The 24,265-nt window shown below is 47.8% G+C and overlaps 1 protein-coding gene across 2 annotated transcripts in view; it reads left to right on the plus strand.

The window, feature by feature from the left end:
- The window catches only part of MYO7A (myosin VIIA), a 114,436-nt gene that overhangs the window by 4,629 nt on the left and 85,542 nt on the right, over positions 1 to 24,265 (plus strand). Inside the window, exon 2 of one of the 2 annotated variants that reach the window (XM_080374780.1) lies at positions 1,108 to 19,227. In XM_080374780.1, coding sequence (XP_080230906.1) covers positions 19,210 to 19,227 — 18 coding nt within the window. In that variant the 5' untranslated portion in view covers positions 1,108 to 19,209. The remainder of the gene's footprint in view (positions 1 to 1,107; positions 19,228 to 24,265) is intronic. The other variant, XM_080374779.1, reaches the window with a different exon arrangement.

Here is a 24,265-nt window from a genome sequence, read left to right on the forward strand (position 1 = left end):
CCGGCGCTGGCACCCGCATCAAACCTGGGGAAGGGGCTGGGCTGGCTGCGGGGGGCGATAGGACCGCAGACCTGCCAGAAATGCCCGGCAGCCCCGAGCCAGCTGGGCTCCTGCAGCACGGATTAGTGTCTGACTAATTTCTAGCTGCTGCTTAATTTAGCTTGGGTCACCTAGCAGTGAGCGGGGGCGGGGGGCATTCCCCTCCAGCGCTGCGCCGTGCAGCCCCCCACCCCTTCGCTCCACAGCCCTTTCACATCCAGGGATACGTTTGCAGGTGCTTAGGGACGGGGATGTGCCTGCTGCACGGACCCACTGGCGTTGCTGGCACGAGACCCCAGGTGTCCCCCCCGGTCCCATCGGTCCCGGGACCACTCCCTGCCCTGACCCAGCTCCGAACGCACCACCCAGGCGGTGAAAGCACGACCTGCCCTCAGGCAGAGAGCAGCAGGGCTTTCCCCCGGTTCCAGCATAGCACACCTTGTGTCCAGGCTATGTTTTGGTGGCAGGTTCCCTGGGTCACAACAGTGCTCGTAAGCAGTGCTCAGGACCTTCCCAAGCTGTTGACATTATTAGGACAGTCCCTGAGCATGGGATAGGCAATTCCCATAAAGCAGTTTGCATTTTGCTGCCTGGTTTGGGAGGGCAATGTTATGTGGACGGGCTGTGCTGGACCAGCTGAGCACCAGCCATAACAAAGAACAGCCCCCCGGCTTTCCTAGGGTAGTTATCCTAAGGAAGGTGGACCAGGCATCTCTTGGTGCCTCTGGGAGGACTGGGGTATATAGTGGAGGACCTGTCTTGTAGGCAACATAGAGGGAGAGTTTGAAAGGCCAGTGAGTCTAAAATTGCCTGGTTGTCCCTGACTGCTAAATCCCCCCTGCAGAAGGAGCTGGCAGGAGCTGGAGGCGGTCTTCACACAGCTCTAGTTGTTACATTGGTGTGAGAGTGCTTCTTTCCATAGTCTGAACAAAAGGATGCCCAAGAGCCAAGCTTATGGGGTTATCCTGTGCTTTACATCAAGATGTCAACTACATGGCTTGTGTTGTAAGCTGACCCCTCTCTCTTCCTTCTCCACTATATGATGGGTTCTATCTTTCTTCCCATGAGGTGAGGGACCGCAAGGTCCCAACAAAGGTGGTGTAAAGGCATGAGATGGTTTTGCAGCTTTGGACTGAGCTTTGCCAAAACTTCAGTCAAAACCTGGATCCCTGTGAAAGCCTGTGTGACCCTGTGCAAGTGTCTTCCCTACCCTGTGTCTAAACTGCCCCAGGGACAGCTGAAGAGGGACAGACAAGGGCAAAAAACAGGACTGCATTTCCCTCCTCTTGGTTGATGGACAAATTTGTTTTTTCACCTGTGGCTTTGTGATCTCTGAGCTCTGCCGATTTCCAAATACATGTCTCTAAATCATGTGTAGTGTTTAAGTCGTGGTGATGGGCAGGCGACAAATTGTCTTACTGTCTTTCTCTTCTACCTGACCTCGTTGAAAGCTTTGTGCTTCTGAAAAAACAGTGTAGGGCCAAAGTCTTTTCTTGGGCTTTTTGGAGTGAGACTGGAGTAACTTCATGAAGTTACAGTATCTCCCCACTGACACCAACGTTTATGAGATCTGAATCCAGGCCAGGGATGAACCTCTTTTCTAAGGCAATATTATTTCTAACTCATTTCCCCTCCTCAGAGCAGCTGATTCATCTCACTCACTATTAAGTTTCCACAGACCGGGACTGCTGTACAGTGTTTCTGTCTTACGCTTGCTAACTTGTGACTTCGCAATCCATGGGTTGCCATGGAAAGGATTTTGCTGTGATTAATGAAGGCATTGTCAGCTCATAGGTTTTTTTCAAAGCCTTTCCTGGAGCTGCGGAGAACAGCTTCCAAGCCCAGCAGAAAGGGGCAGACAGGACAGGCGGCTTCAGGCACTCGGTCCTGGGCACATTTTTGGTTCCCCACACTGACACCATGCTGTCGGGTAGTAGTTGCTGCCTGCACTCACTGCCAGATCAGGTCTGCTGGTCCCTTTTGAGGGAGAGGAGAGATAGGGACTTCTGTTGTTCTCTTGGGACAGAGCCAGAGTCTTCTTGCTCCCGAAGCAGAGTAGGACAAGTGTCGCTGTACCAAGGGGCTGGCAGGATGTGGAGACGGCGTGTAAGGGAGCTTTGCACCGTGAAATGCTCCTCTGCTAGGCAACGTGCAAGGAGAACCTGACATGGGATGAGATGGTGTGCTTGTGACTGTCTGGTCCCCCAGCCAAACTGCTAGGTAGAGCCAGCAAGCTTCTCAGGACAGGACTGCCCCGGCAGTGCCCATGCTTAGGCTGTCCACCCATCCCCAGGTAGCACCCCCAAACCCCACTGCACCCAGAGCTGTTCACAAAAACCCTGTTCTAAGAAGCTCTTCCAGTCTGGATACTGGGAGAGAGCAGATACAAGCAACAGGGCAAGAGGGAACAGCCTCAAGTTGCTCCAGGGGAGGTTTAGATTGGATATTAGGAAAAAATTCTTCATTGAAAGGGTGGTCAAGCATTGGAACAGGCTGCCCAGGGAGATGACGGAATCACCACCCCTGGAAGTGTTCAAAAAACATGTAGATGTGGTGCTTGGTGATATTGTTTAGTGGTGGATTTGGCCTGGGTTAAAAGCTGGACTTGATGATTTTAAAGGTCATTTCCAACCTAAATGATTCGATGATTCCCACTTCACAAGGAGAGAACAATGTGTGGAAATTAAATGAAAATAAGTCATCTGAAGTAGGTTGAGTGCCAAATAAATACAGAAAAGTTCAAAATCTAAAGCAAAAAGTCTCTGGGGACCCCTTCATTTTTTGGCACCATTGGCTGAGTCCTCCCCAGATCTGCCCAGCCTGAGCAGCTTGGTACTAACTCCCACCTCAGCCCAGCTGGGATCCAAAAACTGAGTTCTTGATCCCACTGGCAGTTTTAGAGCAATGGCAGAAAAGTATCGAGCTCTTCTTGGACCTCAGTCCTAGCAAGTTCCTTTCACAGCATGTTGGTTCAGCTGCTGCCATCCCCTTTCATGCATTTAACCTGGTGTAATAACCCAGTGTTTACCCGGGGCGCAGGTGACCTGAATACATTTTCTACATGCATGAAAGGAATTAAAACTTACACTATAGGTTGATTATAGACTTAGGAGCTGCCTTGCGTGGAGGTTTCCACTGCCTGTTGCTGCTGCATAAGCAGCCTGGCCTCCAACTTTAAGATGTGTGGAGGAAGGAGGGCTCACGGAAGGGCATGCCTAAGGTTATTCCGAGTGTTGGGAGAACTGAGGCTCTGTGGAGCTTGGTCTTATCCTCTCTTCCCCATCTGACACTGGGCTGTATGGTGGGAGCTGTGCTGTGCTGGGGCTTCACCCCAGGAGGCAAAGCCACCCACTGCAACAGTTCCTGACTTTGGAAATGGTAAGATAAATCTGGGATCACAGCAGAGATGGAGAGAGGATGGGCCCAACGTGAAGGTTGGCAGAGGGGGACGAACAGAAAATGGCAGGTATCCGCAGTGTCTGAATGAAGGCAGCTGTCGATGGCACTGTGTAGATGTGAAGACTTTTAGGAATATTATGGTTTAGTCTCATAGTGCTTGCAAGTTGCAGCTGTGAAATACCTTCCACCTGAGAAGGCTTTGCAAATGCTGGGCAAGACTCACCTGCCCAATACGCTGAGGCATAGGGAAAAGGTGCTCTGAGCCCTGCCTGGGCTGTGCTAGACTTGGGACCAGGATCCATCTCTTGGGACCAAGTCCTTGTGTGCTCCCCAGGACATCTGTCATTGTCCAGAGAGCACATTTCATTCCTCTGCTGATTTATTTCGAGTAATCCAAAACAAACAAACAAAAAGATTAAACAGATGTCAAAAGGGGAATGAGGATTGAAACAGCATTGTGCCTTTGTGAGTCCCTGGTGTAACTGCAACTGGAAAAGTGTGCACTGTCCTGGTCCCTCCATCTCCAAAATGATGTAGGTCAACTGGGGAGAATTCAGAGAAAAGAAGGGTGGCCAGAGGTCTGGAACAGCTTCCGCACAAGGAAGGACTGTTTAGACAAAGGCTCCAAGCTGAAAAGAGATAGGATGAAGGTGTGTTCTAGATCCTAGAAGACCATGCTTGCAGGTCTAGGAAAAAGGAGGATTTTCCTTTGCAATATAAAAATTAGAGAGAATCGAATAAAGCTTATAGAGACCAGGCTGAAATCAAAAGGGAGTTCACACAACCTGACATCTGTGGTACTCCTTACTGCAGGACCCTGGGGATCCTTAAAGTATTAACGGGTTAAAAAATGACTAGGACAAATTTGTTGATGAAAAGCCTCTCAAAAGCTTTAAAATACATACATTAAAGAAGAAAGCTACCATTCTTTGGCTCTAGAAGCTCTTGAGCTGAAAATTATAGTGTCTGGGGGAGTACTATGGAGTAGTGCCACTAAATCTTCACCCTGCTTTTATACTGCTCCCTGGGCATCCTCTGTTGTCCGCTGTCAGCAAACTAGAATAGATGGGGAGCCCACAAGCTGGACCTAGCATGGGCTGTTTTATGCAGAGCTCATGCTTCCATTCACCAAGAGTTGTTCATGCCCTGAGATTCTCCTTGAAACAATTCTTCTGAGATATTTGCCTTGCTGCACTTCTTAGTTGTCATGAAGAAGATAAGGTGTCAGCCTCATCACTTCATTAGCAGTGCCATGTATCATGTGGGTCGAGGAACAAAAAGCCTCTCCTCTTCCTTTTTCATTGAAAATACTTTCATGCCAGCAAGTACGGAGAGGAACTTAATGGAATTTCTTGCAGGCTCTGTGTCAGATCTCTTGTAGACCATTAGGGAATTGCCACAAAGATGGTGATCAGCTAGATCGCTGCTAGACAGAAAGGAATTTGCAGGAGGTTCCCTGTGAATCCCAGAGCTGAGCCATGCTGTTGTGGGGCTGAGGTTTGCTTTGTAAGTCAGCAGGATGGTTTTCCATATACCCAGCATGTGTTGGTGTGTGGGGGGTTGTATCCATGCCAATGGGAGAGGCTGGGAGAAGAACATGCTTTGCCTCTTGGTGGCACCGAGTTCCCAGCCTGGGCAAAGGTCCCACTGAGCTCATGTGGGCCCAAGGAGCTTCACAGAAACAGTGAAGCTGAAAGGGAAGGGGGGAGCACCCACAAAGCATAACACCTCCCATCATCAGAGACAGGGCTCCCTTGCCCAGCTGAGGCTGTCGGGAGGACGCGCAAACCTCCTGCAGTAGGACAGAGGGGTGGCAGGTGTATGTTGTAGTGAGATGGAAGGAGCCCCGTAGGCCTAACCAGAGTGTGTCAAACTTCTGCCTCCTGCGTCTGAGCCTTTGGGGGGTTTCCAGCACCAGTGGTGGTTGCTATTACATTGTACAAGCCCAGCTATTTCTATCCCGCTTCCTCTCATCCCTCCGCTTGGCTGGATCAGTGCCATCAAGGCCAGCAGATTTACCCTGGGCTGAGATGAACTCCAGAAACCACCACCGCTCCCCCGCCCCCCCCCCCCCCCCTCCCCAGGGTTTGTCTCTCCTACAGCCTGCAGAATGTTTCAATCTGCAGAAATAAAGGTGGTGGTTATTTCATCTGTGACCTCCGTGCCAGAGCATTCCTCAAGCCCATTGAGGAGCTGCACGCAGAGGGCTGTTGAAGTCAGCAAGATGATCCCCCTTTGCTCTTCAGCTCCTCTGCTCAGCTTCTCGGCTGCCTTTAATCCCAGGGGAACAGCAGAGCCAGGATAACCCAAACTTCTGTGTTCTGTCCTTGGAAGTAAAGCCCAGGAAAAGGTCTGGCATAGCTGGCTTTATGTGGAGCATTTTTATATGCTGGAGAGCTGCACGGGCCCAGAGCAGTCTTTGGCACAGACATGAGAAAGCATCGTATTGCTGGAATTACTGGAAGTCCCCATGAGCTGTTAACAGTGTTAGCGATATACCTCCCAAACATGCCCCCCTGCCAGGCTGGTGGGGCTACAGCATCCTTGACCAAAAAAAAAAAGGCTGGATAAAACTCTCCACTAGTCCTTTAGGTTTTCCTTTCATTTCTGCAGGATTTCAGAGCTACCAACCATCCTAGAACACTTGGGATGCCAAGATACAGCCCACCCAAGGATCAGGATCCCTAGCAAGGACTATTAGATGTTTTACATAATTCAGTAAAGTGGTACATGGAGACGTATAAACAATTAATGAGCAGGTCAGCCCAATCTGCTGTCAGGCAAGGGAGGTCTCTCAGAGCAGGTATACTGCAGGGACATCATCCCTCCCATGTAAGAACTCTCTCCTGTCCAGAACAATACAGGGGAAACATTGTCTGGTGATGTCACCAGTGCTTGTGGTTAAAGGAGCAGGTCCTTGTCCCACAGGGAGGGGAGTTTTTGAGAGTGCAGCTGTGTTAACTCCAGAAAGGCACTGAGACGTTACTTTCTTCACTGCTAAATGTCATGCCTGCACCCAAAGCATCAGGGGGGAGACAAGAGAGCACCCGGTGATCTTGGCCAAATGGCTTGGAGAGCCATGTCAGCTTGGGATGCCACCATGGGGCAAATCGGGACTGCTGTTCATTCAGGTTACTCGTACCAGCACAGATTAGGGTGGCGGGTAACAGAGGATGAAAGGTGTTTGGGCAACCTTATTGCTGTTAGAAAGAGCCCTCTGGATCTCCCCCAATGCCCTGTTATAACTGGGTTTTGTGCAGAGCACGCTCCTGTTTGGACCTGCAAACTAGGTCCTGTCCTCCCAGTACTGAGCTCAGCACTCAGGGAAGGTATTAAGTGAAAATGGCTGGAACAGAAGTCAAGCTTCTCAGGTGCAGCCGTGTTGTTGAATTCAGCCCAGGGAGTGAAACTTGTCTCCAGCAAACACCGATTCCTTACGTGTAGCTGAGAGAGAATCACAAATAGCAACAGCCACCCCTTTTCTGGGAGGGGTATCCCAAGACACGGCAAAGGAGGGTGGGGATGGAGCAGCTTGTTAAAACTGGCATAAGTTAAGTACCTGATTAGAGCCAACTTGCTCATCTAGTCTGATTTCCATAGGAAACGAGGCTGTGTGGTCACATTGCCTGTCTCTTTAGATGTGTCACCTAATCATGGTAGTTTGCTGACCAAGTTCCCTTGAAATTTGACAGAGCTGTAGCAAGGGAAATGAAGTTCCTAGACACTTCATGAAAATACATAGGCGAACGTGGGAGAAATCTAGCGCCCCGCAGCATGCTGCCAGGTCCTGTTGGACACTGGCCAGCCCAGGTGGGGTGTGAAAGCTGTTCTGGATGCTCCACCTGCAGAAAAGGCTTCTTGGGGGGACTACACCCTATTGACCATCAATAAATATTTGGAGTTTTGTGGTTGTAAAAAAGGCTTTTGTTAGCTTTGCTGCTCACAGGGAATTCTGTCATTATTTTTGGCCCTGCTCTTCACCAGGTGGGAACTTGGCATGGAGTAAAGTCACTTTACCTCCTGGAGCCCCCAGTTCTTTCGCCCATCCAGGCTCTTTGGGGCTGCAGTGACTTTTACTTTATGTCTGTGCAACACCTGCCAAATTATAGAATCATAGAATGATTTGGGTTGGAAGGCACCTTAAGGATCACCTCATTCCATCCCCCCTTCCCCGGGCAGGGCCTCCTCCCCCCAGCCCAGGCTGCTCCCAGCCCCGTCCAGCCTGGCCTTGAGCCCTGCCAGGGATGGGGCACCCACAGCTGCTCTGGGCAGCCTGGGCCAGCGCCTCGCCGCCCTCACGGGGAAGGGTTTCTTCCCAATATCTCATCTAAATTCACCCTTTCATATGTCCTTTATTCTAACTCTGCTTTGGCAAAGACCTATAAGCATGACTTCAGCTCAGCCAGATGATGCCCTTGACAGCACGGAGCATCCCATGCACTGAAGAACTCTCAGTGACTCAATATGCTATCAAAACGTGAAGAGCAGCAGCCAGCCCCTGTGACTCAGCTTCCCCAGCTGAAAAATTAATAACATTTTGCATGTGCAGCCAATGAGTCAGGGAGTGCCTGTCCCCCTCTCACCAGTCTGTTACAGGGCCGATGTCCCCTGGCACTGCCTCCAGCTGCCCTCAGGGATGCAATGGTGACTGCACCAAAGGCACCCGGCAAGGGCAGAGCAGAACTCTCTCCTTAATTTGTACAGTCCCTCTTCAAGCCAAACATCCTCTGGAGTCATCAGGAGTCTTAGCAGGATAAAACAGGGCTGGTATCTTCTGATTTGAACCCACTTAATCCTCCTAGTCCCTGCATTTGGAAGCTGACCCCAGCCTCTCTGAAGGGCCGTCCTGAATTTTTCCAGGACCACGAGAGATAAGAGGATAGTGTCAGGGCAGGCCGAGGGAGGATTTCACTGAAAATCCCAGCAAAGGGGTTTCTGCTGAGAAAAAAACCCCACAGGATTTTAACAGCTTGCAGAAGCCCTGCTCCAGCCAGCACTAATAGCACTGGAAGGAAAGAGACCGCACAGCCCAGGCCAGACCATTAGGGACCAGCAAGAGTAGAGGGTAAAACAGCTGCTTATTAGAACAATTTAAGGACAGTAAAGAGCAGGGGAGCTGCCTTTATTAAAGGCATGTTGATCTGGAGTCATAGGCGCAGCCTTGGGTGTCTGCAAGAAGCACATTGCACCTTCCTGGTTCTCCTGCCTGACCTTGGGGAAAGCCATGTCCTCCGTGCCTCAGTTTCCCTCTGTGTGAAATGAGGGTAGCATCATCTCCTCCTCCATAAATAGGCTGGGGTTCGTGTGTGTGTGTTGTGGTTTAACCCCGACTGCCTATGAAGTGCCATGCAGCCGCTCACTCACTCCCCCTCTACAGCAGCGTGGGAAGGAGGATTGGGAAGAAAGTGAAACTCATGGCTTGAGATAAGAATAAATTAATACTTGAAATAAATTAAAATAACAACAACAGCAACAATTGTAACAAAAAGGAGAGAGAGGGACAGAGGAATAACACACACACACACACACACACACACACCATCAAAAAAAACCAAAAACAAAACCAAAAACAACAACCCAAGTGATGCACAATACAGTTGCTCACCAGCCACTGACTGGTGCCCAGCCAGTCTCCAGCAGCAATCGGCACCTCCCAGCCAGCTCTCCCCAGTTTATATACTGAGCATGACAATATATAGTATGGAATATCCCTCTAACTAGTCTGGGTCAGCCGTCCTGGCTCTGCTCCCTCCCAGCTTGTTGTGTACCTGCTCACTAGCAGAGCATGGAAAACTTGAAAAATCCTTGATTTAGAGTAAGCACTACTAAGCAACAACTAAAGCATCAGTGTGTTATCAACTTTATTTTCATACTAAATCCAAAACACAGCATTGTACCAGCCGCTAGGAAGAAAATTAACTCTATCCTAGCTGAAACCAGGACAGTGAGGGAATAACAGCATAGTAGCTTGCTGGACTGAGTACTGAAACAGTGGCCGCAGTAAAGACACTATTTAATGAACCTTTCTGTAGCAAGCATCAGTGGGTTAGTAATTAAGTTATTGGACTGCCATTAGTCTGGTGTTCAGATCTTATCTCTGCCATACGTTGTCTGGGTAGTGGCAGATCATCTAGAGACTGTTAAAAGGGAGCACCTCAAGGGTGTTTAGAAAGAGCCCAAGTACCTAAATCACTCTGGAACCACTTCAGGAACAAGCTCCAGTGTGCCACAGGACAAATCACCTGATACCCCAAAAATTTCATTTTGAGACCCTGGACCCAGACTGCAGTGGGTGCAGCGCTCCTTCTCCTGCCCTCTGGCTTGGAGCAAGGCCTATGGTCTTGTAGGTTGATGAGATAGAAAGCTTGGAGGGCCAAAGAGATGATCCAGTCCAATCTCCTTCATAACATGGCCCAGTTTTTCCTAACTGGAGCCAGTAAAGTAGGATTGGCCGGAGTATATACCTAGGGAATATATCTATCTTTCTATAGGAAGTGTATATATAGACATGTACAAACCTTCCTTTGGACCTTCATGGAGTTGTTCTCAGGTGGTAGGTGCAGTCTTTGCAGCTGCCTGAGCAACAAAACCAAAGGATTAAACCTGTGTCTGAGCTAAGGGCTAATGGATGTTGTTGAACTGCAGGGCCGGCAGAGCCCAGATGGCTGGGAAGGTTGTTGCCTCCTGATCCTGGCCCAAAAGAGAATGCACTGCACAGGAATCTCCTCCCAAATCCATGCACACATTGTCAAACACACCAGCCTGGAGTCGACCACCGTCTGTGTGTATACCTTGCTCTGTCAGTGGCAGGGGTTGAGCAGCCCATGAAGGACCACATCTGTGGTGGCTCCACCAACACTTGTTGGTGTTGGTCTGCTCAGCCTAGGCTAGTTGGGGTTCCCTGAGCATGGGTGGGCAGGATCTGAGCTCTGTTCTTGGCGCAGTGCTGGGTGGACATCCCAGTGAGCTCAGGACCAGCAAGGGGACTTCCAGGACAGCCCAGCACAGTGAAGACAACCCTACTCCAAGGAGTCTTGAGAGCACATGCATGTGCTAAATCACCCTCAATTTCAAATATAGGCTTTATTTTAATTTTTTATTGTTGTGTGCCAGGCCCCATGTGCAGGTCCTAGCAACACCAGCAGTTCATCTATGGATAAAGAAGAGATGAAAACAGACTGCAAACACCACGTGGTAAACCTGCAAGTGCAGCATTTTGCCTAGATCAGCTCAGCCTGCTCGGTCTGGATTATGCTGAAATTACACCTGGCCTTCTTGCAAAAGGATACTTTATTTGATTAATTACTGTGGCTGTTGAAAAATACTCAATTGCCGGTAGAGGCTGATGCACAAAAGGAAATTGGCCTCCTGAGGAGGCTGTGCCGAGTGCTCCGCGGCGAGCTGGGATCGGATGCCGCCGTGGTCCATTGTTCTGCTCTGGCTACGTGAAAGCACAGGGAGGGAGAAAAGGTCAGGGCTTTTGTTAACTCCTCTACCTGCCGGGCTTTTCGGGGGGATTGAATGCAAGGCAAATCTATTGAACTTCCTCCTGGACACCTGAAAAATTGATGCCCGTTTCCTGACTACTCTCAGATGAACAGAGGCTGCGTATTGATTCTTTGACTTTCCAGAGGCAGGAGTTCTCCGTGGGTTCTTGCTTTAATGTAACCTGTTTGGCTGGGGCTCATTCAGTTGAGGTGTTTCTCTCTGTGGCACTGCTACCAGGACCCTTCAAATAGAGGTTTGAGGGCCAAACCAGTCCCACAGAGTCAGCTAAGTGGTCTTGACACATTCCCAGCTGCTCAGGGAGCATAGGGATAGAGAAAGGAGGGGGCATACAGATGAAAGCAGTCACCTCAGGCCTCCTCTGCAATTTATGGACAGAAATAATGCTGACGTTTCCAGCAGATGCAGTGAACCAGGCCTTGGAAGCACCTGTTTGTCCCCACAGTCGCGGAGGTGATCCTGGCTGACTTGATGAAATGCAGTGTCTGCATACGGACAGCTCAGTCCCACTTTGGGCGTCAGGTGGGACTTGGAGCACACAAAAAAAGATCGAGAGCCACAGTCACCTAAATGACAGCATTGTCACAGGAGAGGGCACAATGTGTGCTGATGTGGCATAGAAAGCCACAGCAGAGAGGTATGCTAATGGACTCCCATCCTAGAATTTTCACGCTTCTGCCTTACTCTGTGGTCCCCAGACTCGTGTGAATAAATACCAGCGACAGATATTAGCTCCCAGCTCCCTTCTGATCCGTGCACGTGGCCAGGAGGAGCCAAGGAAATGCTCAGGCATTGCACCGTTCCTAGGTAGTAAGTGCATTGCACAAGGGGTTCTTGGCTTTGTGGGAGCTTTGGCTTTGGTCTGGAGCTCTGTTTAAAATCACACCCTGACGTCTGCAGTGTTTTGGGGTTAGTTTTATTTTCTTTAATAGTAAGACGTCCTGTGAATCCCTGGTGTCAACTCAGTGTTGCACTCTTGTACCCTCAGTGTAGCCAACTACACGTGCAGTGTCAGCCTCACTGGGAAATTGTCAATCTTTTCCTAATGTGAAATATGAAAGAGTTTGGGTGACTCTGTGCGGGGATTGGTACTGACATGCAAAGGACCAAACAAGCTCTGAAATCCTCTAGCTGGAGTTGAGTCCTTTCACCGACCGACCGGTGTGATGCTTTGCAAAGGCAAACGGGGTGGCACAGCCTGGAGCTGTCATCGTGGGCTGTGATTAATGCCTGCAGCTCCTGGCAGAGGAAGGCACAGAGGATCATATTCCTTTCACTGCTGTCTTTTAAAACCCTTCACACCCAGTCTTTGACCAGGTCACCGCCTTGGAATTTTGTGGTGCCCTGACTCTCAGCTTGTGGAAAATGGCACGGTTGCATTGAAGTCAGTTGTATCTCAATTATTTCATATCACTGGGGGTCTGGCCAGAGGTTTTTTTCAGCTGGGTCAAAAGAAACAGCAGTGTTTACATTTTCAGCTGATCTGTAGTCAGCCTGACCAACGAGGAAAGTTCAGGACATGCTTTAAGTGCTCAGTTTTCAGGGAGAAGACAGATTTTTCAGAAGACTTCAGTGCTACCTGAGGTCTGTTGAAAATCAGGCCCTGATTTTGTGTGCTGAAGCCTTTGGCTGGAAACTATCTACTGCACAAGCCCTGACACCTCTCTGTCACTCACGTTGAGTAGATTACGTGCTATTTATTGGTGGTTTCAGTTACGAGCATCATTTCCCTAGGTTTCAGTTGCACTTGCAGAATGACAGACTGCAGTGGGCATTAGCACTGCACTGTCTTCCTTGAGCTACTTGCATGAAAAAAACTCTAATATACAGAAATGCAAAGTATCTGTGTATCTAATGCATTAAGCCTACTCCCACCCTGGGCTCTTTCACTACAATAAGAAATCTTGGTGCCTGCAATCTTTTCTCGCTGTAGTTATTTGGCTAATTGATCAGCAGGCTGGCTGTGTTGCTCTGTGCAGGAAAAGTTGTTTTTATTTTGAGTAGCTGGAATTTTCTGGGTTGGAGATCCCAGATGTGCAGGATGACTGGGCCATCCCTTTTTGCGGAAAAACAAAACAAAACCAAAAAACAACTAACAAAAAAAGAAGTCCCAAACCAAAACACCCACACACACACAAAACCAGCAAACTACCAGGTCTTTCCTGGGAACAGCATCCGCCCACCAGAAGGAGAAGCCCGACAGGAGCACCCTTAAATCTCATTAGTGCCTAATCCTGTGGATCTCATCATTGTAAGGCTGAATGCTGCAGGAATAGCTAGAGAAAAATCTGCACGTTCCCTAAAACAGCCCTTGCAGGCTGTCGTTTAGTTGCACAGTGTTGCATCCATGACTGGGCTTCATCCGTGACATGAGGAGCTACTCTGAGGATCCAGGGCTTCACAATAGATCTCTACTTCCCACTATCACCTACACCTTCACGTGTCAGCTTGCAGCTCCATTTGAATCTCTCTTCTCCCCTCACTTCTCCAGGCAGCTGGACCTGCAGCTGATGGGGAGGTAATTCTTTACACCAAAATTCACCTCTTGTTCAAAGCAGCTGTTCCTCTGCCTGCTGATACCAGCGTTCACTGGAAATCTGGTGGCCACTCAAAGTCTCATCCAAAGGTGGTAGGAAAGGCTTTTCTTGACTTTCAGTGAACTTGGATCAGAGTTCTGCCAGGAAAACATGCGCTGGGCTCATGGTGTCCCAGGCCATGCAGAGCCCCGTGTCACAGATGCATGTGAGAAATGGTGATTCTAATGTTTTCTGCAGCTTATTGCTGTTGTGACCTGCCTTGCTGAGGTGAGACAGCTTCCTTGCATTCCTCACATCACCTATCAGCGCGACCTCAAGCTAATCCATCCATGCGGAGGCAGCAATTAAGTCATAAACAGGGGAACTTTCTCAGTGCTGTGGCAGGCAGCGTGCTGGCCAGGTGATGCTCGCTGTGTCCTCACATCTCCATCACAAGAGTCTCATACTGTTTTCTCACTTGTAGAAACTCAGGGAGTGCCATTCTGTGTGTAAAAAAAATTAGCAAATACTCTGCATGAATTCCTGTTGCCATTGCATTCAGGGCAATACTTTTGCTTTTAACGGGGATGTATTTTTTTCTCCACATTGAAAGAGATGAAGTGATGGCTGGGTTTTACGCTCCATGTAATTTGCACTGGGGAAATTAGAAATTATTATTTCTTCTTGCAAGGATGAAGATATTTGTGCCACGAGAAGGGAAGGTGTAAGTGAATGGCCATTACCATGAAAATTTCAGTCCAAAGCTCAGATGGGGGGAAAGGGGGAGATGCTCAAGTTTTAAGCAACACTCCAGCAGTTCAAGCACTCGTCTAGCGAGACTCAAAGTCTGGGTTCCTCCACCAAGGTGGGGGTTTAATTCGAGTTACCCACCTCTCAGCAAGTCCTGGACAACCAGCCTTCACATAGGCTTTGAGGGCAAACCTGAGCAGCTGGGAGAGCTCACCTTCTGTGCAGAAAGGAAAGGAGAATGGGAGTCTATGGGCCAAGGAAACAGCGACGTCCCAGGCAGCACTGGATGGCAGGAGATCACACATAGCTAAAATTTACCCAAGACAGGCTCAGGCACCATGACAGGTTGTCTGAAGTTCTTACTGGGAGAGCCTGAGCGTTTGGTTTATTGAAAAGCAGAGCGAGAACCGATGGGAGTAGGCTGTGAGTGCCTCCACAGGGAGCAGATACCCGGCACTGAGGCTCTGACAGGCCAGTAGACACAGGTCATACCAGGGAGAGGCCTCAGTCTGATAGCAAAGCTAGGGCACGTGCCTCTTGCAAAGAGTTACCCAGACACGGTCTATCATCCTGGCTCCCCTCCGCTCCATGTCCTGGTCACCACTCCAGGCTAAGTGGTGCACAAGATCCCAGCATGAGGGAAGTGGAGGTGCAGCCCTGGGGCTGGGCCCTGCCGTGTGGGCCCATCGATGGGTCGGTTGTGGTTGGTAAGGTATGACTGGCCTCATCTGGGAAGCTGAAGGCAGATGCAGATGAGCAGTTACTTGTTTCATTTTAAACACTAATGATGATTTGACTTTTGGAGCTAGTTACCTAGAGAAGTAGTGGGTAGTCTCTGTTAAAAACTTGCTTGTTGATCATGCTAGCGGGGAAGACACCTGTTAGTCAAGAAGATGGATGGTGCCATATTCAGACTAATATCTTCTGACCTGAAAGCCCTGGTTCTGATTTGGGGCTCTAGGAAGAACACAAAATACAAACTGCCATAGCTTCCCAAGCATGCCAGCTTTCAGCAGGACAAAAAGCAGAAGGAATGGTATGTAGTGGCATTGCCTTCTTCCTCTCCACTTGCTGTCATGCGCATTCGGTGGTTAGAGTCCGCTGAGCTGGTTAGTTTAACCTCATTCAAGAGCCATTGTTTTTCTTCCTGATCTGAATCCTGCTTTTGATAAGGACAAAGGCGCTTGTCTCCAAGGGTACAGGTCTGACCTTTTTATTCACCATTTCTTAGATGAACAGTAAAATACATTGCAAAATCTTTAATCCTTCTCAGATCCACTGCTGGAGGGGAGGGAGTCAAAGCAGCAGTGTGCAGAGAGCATCGGTGTGTTAAATCTTTTTGCTCAGCTAAGGTGATAGATTATGTTTCTGCCAGTCAGATGAAGTAGACATAAGATGAATGAACTTCTGATTTTTCACGCTGTTAAGTGCCCAGGGTTTCTCCAAATGACAGGCTCTATACCACACTGGGTGCAGAGGGGGACTGGCTGTCACTGAATGTGTCACCTCATAAATAAATTATTCAATTTCTTTGCTGCATTTGCAGACAGGAAAATCATGTGGCACGTGGACTTCAGGAGAAAGGAACAGAATTTACATTTAGAATTAAATACCTGAATGTCTCTTAACCAGTGCTTAATGAGCATGTGCTCTGGAGGATTAGCACTGTGGAGTGATCCCCCAGGCAGTATGGCCAGTCATGTGGTTGGACTCCGGTCCCAAAGTGCCAACAAGGAGCAGAAATGCCAGTTAAACAGATTAGAGTAGCAACACCCCTCTTTCCAATTGCATGATAACGGTTTTGTCCAGGTTTCTCAGCCTTTCACCCTCCAGAGTCAAGCTCTGTCAGGTTCCTCTTGCATTTGGGATCTCTTCAGATCCAAGAAAGACATGGCTGAGGTTGCTGTGGTGCAGACCTTGTACCGAAGCACTCCTTGGCTTCTGTTGACCACTGCTTGCAAGCAAGAGGTGTATATAGTTCCGTGTCGCACATGACCCTGCATCCAAAAGTAGTTTAAAACCCTTTCAGCCTCACCCACTGCCTCCTTCAGATGCTTTGTTCAGATAATGCTCAACTAGGGATGCCCACAAAGCTGCAAAACGAACCAAATTTACAAACCCCCCACATTTTCCAGAGGAGTGTCTTTGTGCTTTTGTTTTATGTGTGAGTGATTCTGGGGAGGTGTAGGGTACATTTTGTTTAGCTCAGCTCATTTTCCATACCACAGCCAGCTGTAGAGCTTCACGTAGGAGATGAAGGTGGGAGGGTTGGAGGGTCCAGATGGCCATTTTTTCCCCACCAAGGCTCCCATGAATTAGTGGGCAGCTTATCTATCTCCCTGGTGCTCAGACAAGTTGAATCCTTCTTACTGATCCCTGTGGGAATAACAAGGAGGGCAGTCGTCAGCTCCCCCTACCCTTCCCTTTTGGGGTTTTCCCTCTTGAGCAAGCCCTGGGGAAAGCCAGCTGTCCATGGTGTACAGCCTCGCTTGCAATAGCGTCGTGAAGGGACTGGTGACTTGGGCTGAAGGTTAGACCTTCAGAAAATAACACCAACATCAACACCCAGGCTCTGGGTACCAAAATCCTGTTTAAAAGCAGTGTGGGGAGTATGTAAATACTCTTCCAAACCTGGCACACCTATTCAGCATCACCACAGGCTGTGCTGAGCAAGATGCCCACATACAGGATAGTTTTTATGCCGGGAGCCAGGGCAACCATGAGCCAGTGCTTTGCTTCAGCAGCAGAAGAATAAATGACTAAAGGAGCAGTTCTGAGACCTGTGGCTCTAGCCCAGCCTGTGGGAGGAGATCCCCCATATATGTTTTTTTGCAATATGTACACTCAATGGGGCAAGCCCATTTGGCTGATTATCATGCAAATAATGGCTGGACTACTTAGGAGCTCCCCTGTTGGGTGAGATCTCTATTTTTCAGAAAGGGAAACTGAGGTGAGGAACTATAAGATCCCTTGTCCATAGCAGATATCCTTCAAGCAAGGAACCCAAACTGCTACCCAACCCCGTGTTCAATGCTGTACCTACAATCATTGTGTTACGGACCTGAGAAGAACCTCTGGAAGACCTCACCCAGTGCCTGCTCCGAGACAAGCCAAGTTTTCACTGACTATTCCCAGTGGAGGAGACCCTTCAGCATCCCTAGGAAGTCTGTCTCAGGGCTTACTACGTGGCAGGGTTAGAAAGTTATTTTCAAGCCATATGAATTAAGGAGAAGAGGAATAATTTAATGTGCTACAAGAAGATTCAAACTGAGGATTAGGAAAATTGCCTCACAGTCTTTCAGATGTTAAAGTGGGCGCATGATTTTCCACCAGTCTTCTGTCTTCTAGAAAAAGCAAAATTAATTTGTTAAATATGGTCTGTGGCCAATACTGTCTAGTGAGTATTTCCTAATGAACATGATGTCTCCGCTGCCCTTAGGACACCAGTTCCTTTTCTGGGCAATGCAGAGGGATCATGTAGATGGGTTCAACAGCTGGATGTTTTCATTAAGGTAGTGAAGGCACATAGATGGCCAACTCCTACAGCTTTCAGTGGGGTAGCTATCTGCCTTCAAATATGTGGTCGCTAAAAATGTAGAGGTGATGCAAGCAGCATGGTGAGGAAAAGGGGAATAACTGGAAATGCTGTTGAACCTTTGCAGTCCCTGCAGGAACTAATACTTTCTAGCTAGGATGGGAACATCCATGTTTCCCACTGCAGTTGAGAAGCTACAGAAAATTCTGCAGGATCAACACCAAAGACTAAGACCTACATCACTGAATGGGACAAGTGCAGTTGCTGCTGGTGGGGAAAAGAGATCGCTCTCCTTGCCATGAGCAAAGTGTGTTGGGACACTGGCATGGGGTGTTATCACTCCTTTTTTTTTTTTTTTTTTGCAAGGCTGAGTCTGTCCCATATTGTGTCTCTTTAGGGCATCTCACCTAGAGATGGCTGAAGCAGGGTGGAAAGACAATGTTATTACCTCCTATCCCTCCAAGAAATGTTCTTCTTTTGGTGGGGAAGGCACAAAAATAAAAATTATGGCTAAAACCTGAAACAAAATATTTAGGTTTGTATGATGAGTCTGGACCAGTTTTTCACTGTGAAGGGAAATGTCCTATGTCCTGTAAGATCATCCTTCCTCAGCCTTCACATCCCCAGTTTCTTGTGGGAGCTGTTTAACAGAATGCCTTTTTGCCTGCTTTTTAAGGCATGAGTGTTATTACCATACTGGAAAATGTTCCACATCATAAATATAACAACAAACAAGGATGACTTGGAGATAAAAAGCTGTAGAAATTCAATTCTTTAAAAGAAATGTTCACTTATACACACCAAACCTGTATAATGCTGGGAGCACCATGAAGTGGCACCACATACCAGCAAGCACAAACCCAGGAGCAGCACGGGACTTTCCCATGAAAACCCCCAAAAGGCACAATTTGCACCACAGGCAGGAGCAGAGCGTGGAGGTAGTCCAATCCAGGCATCACTTGCAGGCTGTGATGGAGGCCTTGGTATTTTCTCTCATCTCCTGAAAGCAGTTTTGATAGAAAGATGATAATCCAGCCAGCCTTGTGGGCTGTAAGGACAGGGCTCTCCTTCTCCATGTGCTTTAGTTCATACCATGGGATCTGATGACACACGTAATAAATCAGTATCAGTCTGTTTGTTAGGTTAATCCTTGGATAACTTTCTAGGACTCAGTTTACAAACTATTACTTGCATAAGCAACTTCCAGTCTCAGTCTCATTAATGCAGGCATTAATCTGGACGTATTAGAGGATTGTCTCTGGCTGTCTGCAATTAATATTATGAAAGCGTTGAGAGTTTAAGAGCTCCTAGCCCTCTTCCACACCTAGGTGCTGCATCTGTCCCTTCAGGGTTGGGACAGTCCCTGAGCTGGGGTCTATGAGTCAGGGTGTCATTTCATTAATTGCCGATTTCTCTTGGTTTAGGTCAATTCCTGGTGATTGCTGATGTGTTTATACAGGAACCATGGTCATTCTACGACAGGTAAGTGAAGCATTCCTCTCTTTAGCATTTCTAATTTTACTCCATCACTCCAAGGACTAATAAAAGCCTTTTTTTTTTTTGGGGGGTGTGGGGGGGGGGAAGGTCAAGTCAGTCTATTTTTATCCTATTCTATTTCCCTAAAACGACTGTTACAAGATACAGAGATATTCATTAGCCTTAATCCTCGATTGGCTTAGAGGAAATCATTGCTCTGTGTGTGTAGTCCAGATTAACCTCGTGGAATGTTCCACTTCTATTTTCTCATCTGGGATGGCCCAGAAGCTGCACAAGAACAAAACAGCTTGCTGCCTGCCTTGAAAAATATTCTAGTTGAGAACTGATTTTTCAGTTTCCAGGAGTGGTGCTGCTTTGGCCGTGTGAAAATAGAGTCCTTTTGCACATTTAGAAATAAATTGGGTTGAAGAATTAAGTTGCATGTCAGGTCTCATGTAGATTCTGAAATAATTTAGGGCTTCAAATTGAAGTGTTTTCCCTGTGTCTAGGCATAACTTGTCTCTCTCACTCTTGGCTTCTGGGTTGCCTCATTGCAATGTCTCACCTGGGGGGGACTGACAGTACTGCCACGTGTCCTGGGTTGGGGCTACAGATTGAGACTCAAATATGTCAACACAGCCAAGCGTTGAGGTGATGGAGCAAATCTACCCAGCAGTTTTGATTCAGCTCTGTGTCTGTCTCGGTAAATGAGCTTTTGGCTGCAGCTGGGCAGAAAGCACTGGGCCTTCAAAGCTGCATGCAGGAACTCCCGTGGGATCAGTTTATACCACTGAAAAGAAGAGCTGAGAATAGCTTTGAGGGTGGAAGGAATGCCAAAGATCTCATGGAGCAACTGAAATGCTCTTTACAGAGTTGCCCTGACTGTGGCCTCCCAAAAACCAGGCTGCACTTTGGTAGGGGTGGTTAGAAGCTCGGCCGTCCTGACTGGTGCAGTCTGCAATGCCAAAGAAAATGGGTGTGGGAATTAAAATGAAGCAAATTCATATGCTGATTTGAAAGCTCAGACTAGCAGTTGCGGCTCTAAGAAATGCCCTATAACAACTCTTGTCTGGGATGGTATCACTCCAGGCTGCCTGTAACGTCTCCCTGCTCAGGGTTACCCCTCTGTGGTTCAGCTACTAGTTCAGTGTCTTCTGTATCACTCTGAATTCACCTTTTGCAGAGCTTTAATCAAATAGACCATCTTCCTGGTGTGTCTTGTGTATACAGGGTGCTTCTCAAGTAATTTCCTTCCCACCTGTCTTGGGGTAGGTTGGATCTCCTTTCTGAAGCTGTCTCTCTCCCTTGTCTACCTGAGCTCTATGTGAGAGTGGCTTAGCGCTTGACTTTTAGATGGACCCAGCTGTGAATGGAGAGCTGCAGTACAGGGACATCATTCTTCTCTTCTGTCACCCTTGCTACCATGAAAGTAACTTACAGCAAAGGGGACAAGTAGATGGCTCCAATAACATCACCAAGGCACTTCAGGCCATGCATCTAGGCACTAATTAGCCAGTCCCAGGTTCCAGCCTGGGATCTGGCTCCTTATTAAAACCTCAGGATGTGGTTGGTCTGGTGTGGAAATGGGGCGGAATTCTTGGGCTTTTATCTCTCGCGTCTGTAGTGTTACAGCAGTAAAGCTGGAGCAGAGCAGGAGTGACGCTGCCCTTATGTTAGCTGACGAGGGGTTATTTCTAGGATGTTACAATGGGAGGAAAAACATAGTGGTATTTCTGTACTGAAAGCTGAATGCTGGAGAATAAACCTGGAGCCATTTGTGACTCATGTGTATGGATCTCCTGACTGTTCAAAGCCCATCACCTCCAGGCAGGTTTTACAAGAACCCTTAGCAGTGAAGCCTTAATAGTCAGCATGCATGTTCAGTCTCCTATAGGCTTTTTTAGAGAAGATACTAAGTTGTTTTCCAGGCAAACATCTTTTAGTTCATAAAGACAGGTTGTCAAAAGTGTATAAAGAATCTCCAAGTGAATTCCTAGAAGTTATTAACAATATTTGATACACTACTTTGGGATTAAAGCTTCTTATTATTAAACAAGAAAAGACCCTAGCTCCCTAAAACAACCTGCAGTTTTCAAGAAGCTCTTCCATTTCTTGCTGTTCTTGATAGTTTTGAGACTAACTCTACCTGTGACTTCGGAGGCTGAGCAGGGCATGACAAATATCAGGGAAACGGGTTTGTGTGGGGTTCGTTGCTTGCTGCAAACATGCCTCTGCAGCACAGATGAGGTAAGCAAGGATCCCTCCATAACGAAATAACAAAACCCAGTTGTTAGCAGATAGAGGCTCGTCCTGAGGTCACTTTATACAAGTTTACCCCATTTAAAGGTCCAGTCTGAGTCACACTTGAACCACTTTGCTCTCGGTGGTGCAAAGAGCTGCTGTTTATGGTGTTGCTTAATTGCAAGCAGCAGCAATATATGTATTTTGCCTCATTCAGTTTTGCTGTAAGATCTTAGAGATACATCTATGCTGTTCCTGATTGTTATGACTTTCCAGTGAGCTTCCCTCTGTCTTTTCTTTTTTTTTTTTCTTTTTTTTTTTTCTTTTCTTTTTTATTCTTGAATGCACATAACATGTTTATGGTCCTTCCTTCCCACCCCTTTTCCTGTGAAAACTTTCTCCAACGTGATCAAACAAAAGATGGAATGATGGTCTGAGATAGATCAGCACAGAGCTTTTGGCCTTCACAGCTTACTTTCCCTGTCCTTAACCAGCTATAAATCCAGGAACTTTGAAGATGAGCCCTTGGCATTGCACCCCTTCCACCTTCCCATGAGACCAGTTCGCACCAGGCTCTCCCGCAGAGGCTGGCCCTGGGCAGCTGAGCACAGAGGGCTCCAAGTGCACAGCTCCGAGCAAGGAGGAGAAAACACACAGAGCTCCTGCCCTCTGCCTTCCACCCACTCATTCAGAAGAAAAACCAATATTGTTCCCCAGCAGGGGCCTGCAGGGAGCCAAACTTATCAGCTTTAGTTTCTAGCAAATTACTCATGGCAAGTCCATTTCCATGCACAAAGAAAGGGAAGATGAAAAAGGAGGGTTTCCTTAATTCCTGCCTTGGCAGCCTGACAAAGCCGTTTGGCTCCGCAGCACAGCAGCAGCTCGTTCCCTCATGTTCTGTCTTTTGTTTAAAGCAGAGATGTTTTTAGAACTGGCGTGGAGACAAGGAGGGTGGGGTGGCCCCAGCCGCAGATGACCACACAGCCTGGCGAGGGGCACATCACAGCTCCAGAGAGTGCATTATTTGCCACTGAGGTCCTGGTGGCAAATAACGAATGTTTGTTGCTTGCTGAGTGGTTGTTTTTGCAACTCCATCTTCTCCCTCATGTAGGCAACCCTCATACAACCTGATCTTAAATCCGGGATTTCCCAGTGCTGCAAATTTCCTGCTGCTGGGCCAGACCAAGAGAAATCAAAGCCACTTACCTGCTGGGGAATGAAGCGTGCTCACAAAATTTAAGTGTTTTCACGTAGGACCAGGTTCAGCATCCCACAAAGCACATCCACTAAACTAAACTTGGCATAAGATAGTATCTGTGTTTCTGTGGTCCCCTGACCGTGTCCAGACCACATGAGAAGCATTGCTGCTCTTGTGGGTTTCTCTCAGCCTTAGTGCCTCCCCAGCCTGCTCCCGAGCTTATAGGGCGAGAAGTAGACATAGGAGTGAAAAGAAACAGCCGAGACATAAGCTAAATAGATGAAGGAAACCACAGCTCAGCCAGAAATTAAGGCCTTGAGGGATCAAGCACTGTGGATGCCTCTGCTGTAAAGCTCTTTTTAGCTCAACACCAAAGCAAGGAAGGTGTCTCCAACTAGTCTGAAGCTTTGCAGGAGCCAAGACTTGGTCAAAGACTTCAGCTCTGCTCTCCTGGCTGGCTGTGCTCCTGGTGAGGTGACTCTTGGGGACAATGCCAAAACCTCGCAGTTTCTGTGCAGCCATCCATTCTGCAAAGTCTGTGCATTTCTTTGAGTGTAAAACTCCCAGTACAGCTTCAGCTTTAAACTCCACAAAACAAACCCTACATGAACGAGACTGTCCTTGGTATGTTCATGACTCTGTTTTTTGAGGGTATTTGTGGCTTCATGTTCTTGTGCCTGGACTGGCTTTTAGCTAAAATTATCCTTTCCCCTTCTTGCCATTTCTCAAGTGTTTGAATAGACAGCAATCACTTTCCTTCCTAGCCTCGGAACTGACCAAAATCCTACAAAACCCCTTTTTTGCCCCCTTGTAAAACAAGCTCTGCATCCTTCTCATGACGGTGGCAGCCCTTTCTTCACCTGTTCCAGCTTAATTTCTTCTTGCTAAGGGCAGAACTGCACACTGCACTGCAGGTGAAAGGGATTTGTGCAGTACACTAATGAGCAGGAATAGATTTTGTGACCACTGGTGTTTACAGAGACTCAGTTTGATGCTCCAGGAGATGCTTTCCCTTGCTGGGAGTAAAATAGCAGAGCCCAGATTCTGAAATCTTTCAGTTCATGCACAAACGTTTCCCAGCTGGGGTCTGTGAGCACTGGTTTTACCTGGAGCTGACATACACTATTTTGGGTGTTATTGGATAATTTGCATTCAGCTTTGCTAAGTGATTCATTGTGCTATATATTTTGTTAGCAAGGAGGAAGGGGCGGGGGGAAAAAACACAGCGTTATTGTAGATCTTCTCAGGGCTGATCTGTAATCATGTTATTATAAAAAGCAAAGTGTAAGTCCACTGTTTGGATTCTCTTTCTCATAAACACTGAATAATTTAAGTCTTCTCCCATTTATGCCTTATATCTGGCTGATCTATGAGTCTGAGGCTTCCCTGGATAGCTGTAATGCAGCAATGAAAAGTCCAGCACAAGCCAACCAAAGGGCACATTTGCATATAGATTGAAACATGAATCGTTGGGAGCCATTCATTAGTTGCAGTGCTCAAGACATTTGGCATTTTAACAGCTCCCTGCATCAAATCCTTTCCATCAAATTTATGGGACAATTAAAGTGCTAGGGTAGCTGTGTGCAGAAAATGAAACTGCAGGCT

Source organism: Falco punctatus (assembly GCF_963210335.1).
Source record: "Falco punctatus genome assembly, chromosome: 2".
Classification (NCBI taxonomy): Eukaryota; Metazoa; Chordata; class Aves; order Falconiformes; family Falconidae; genus Falco; species Falco punctatus.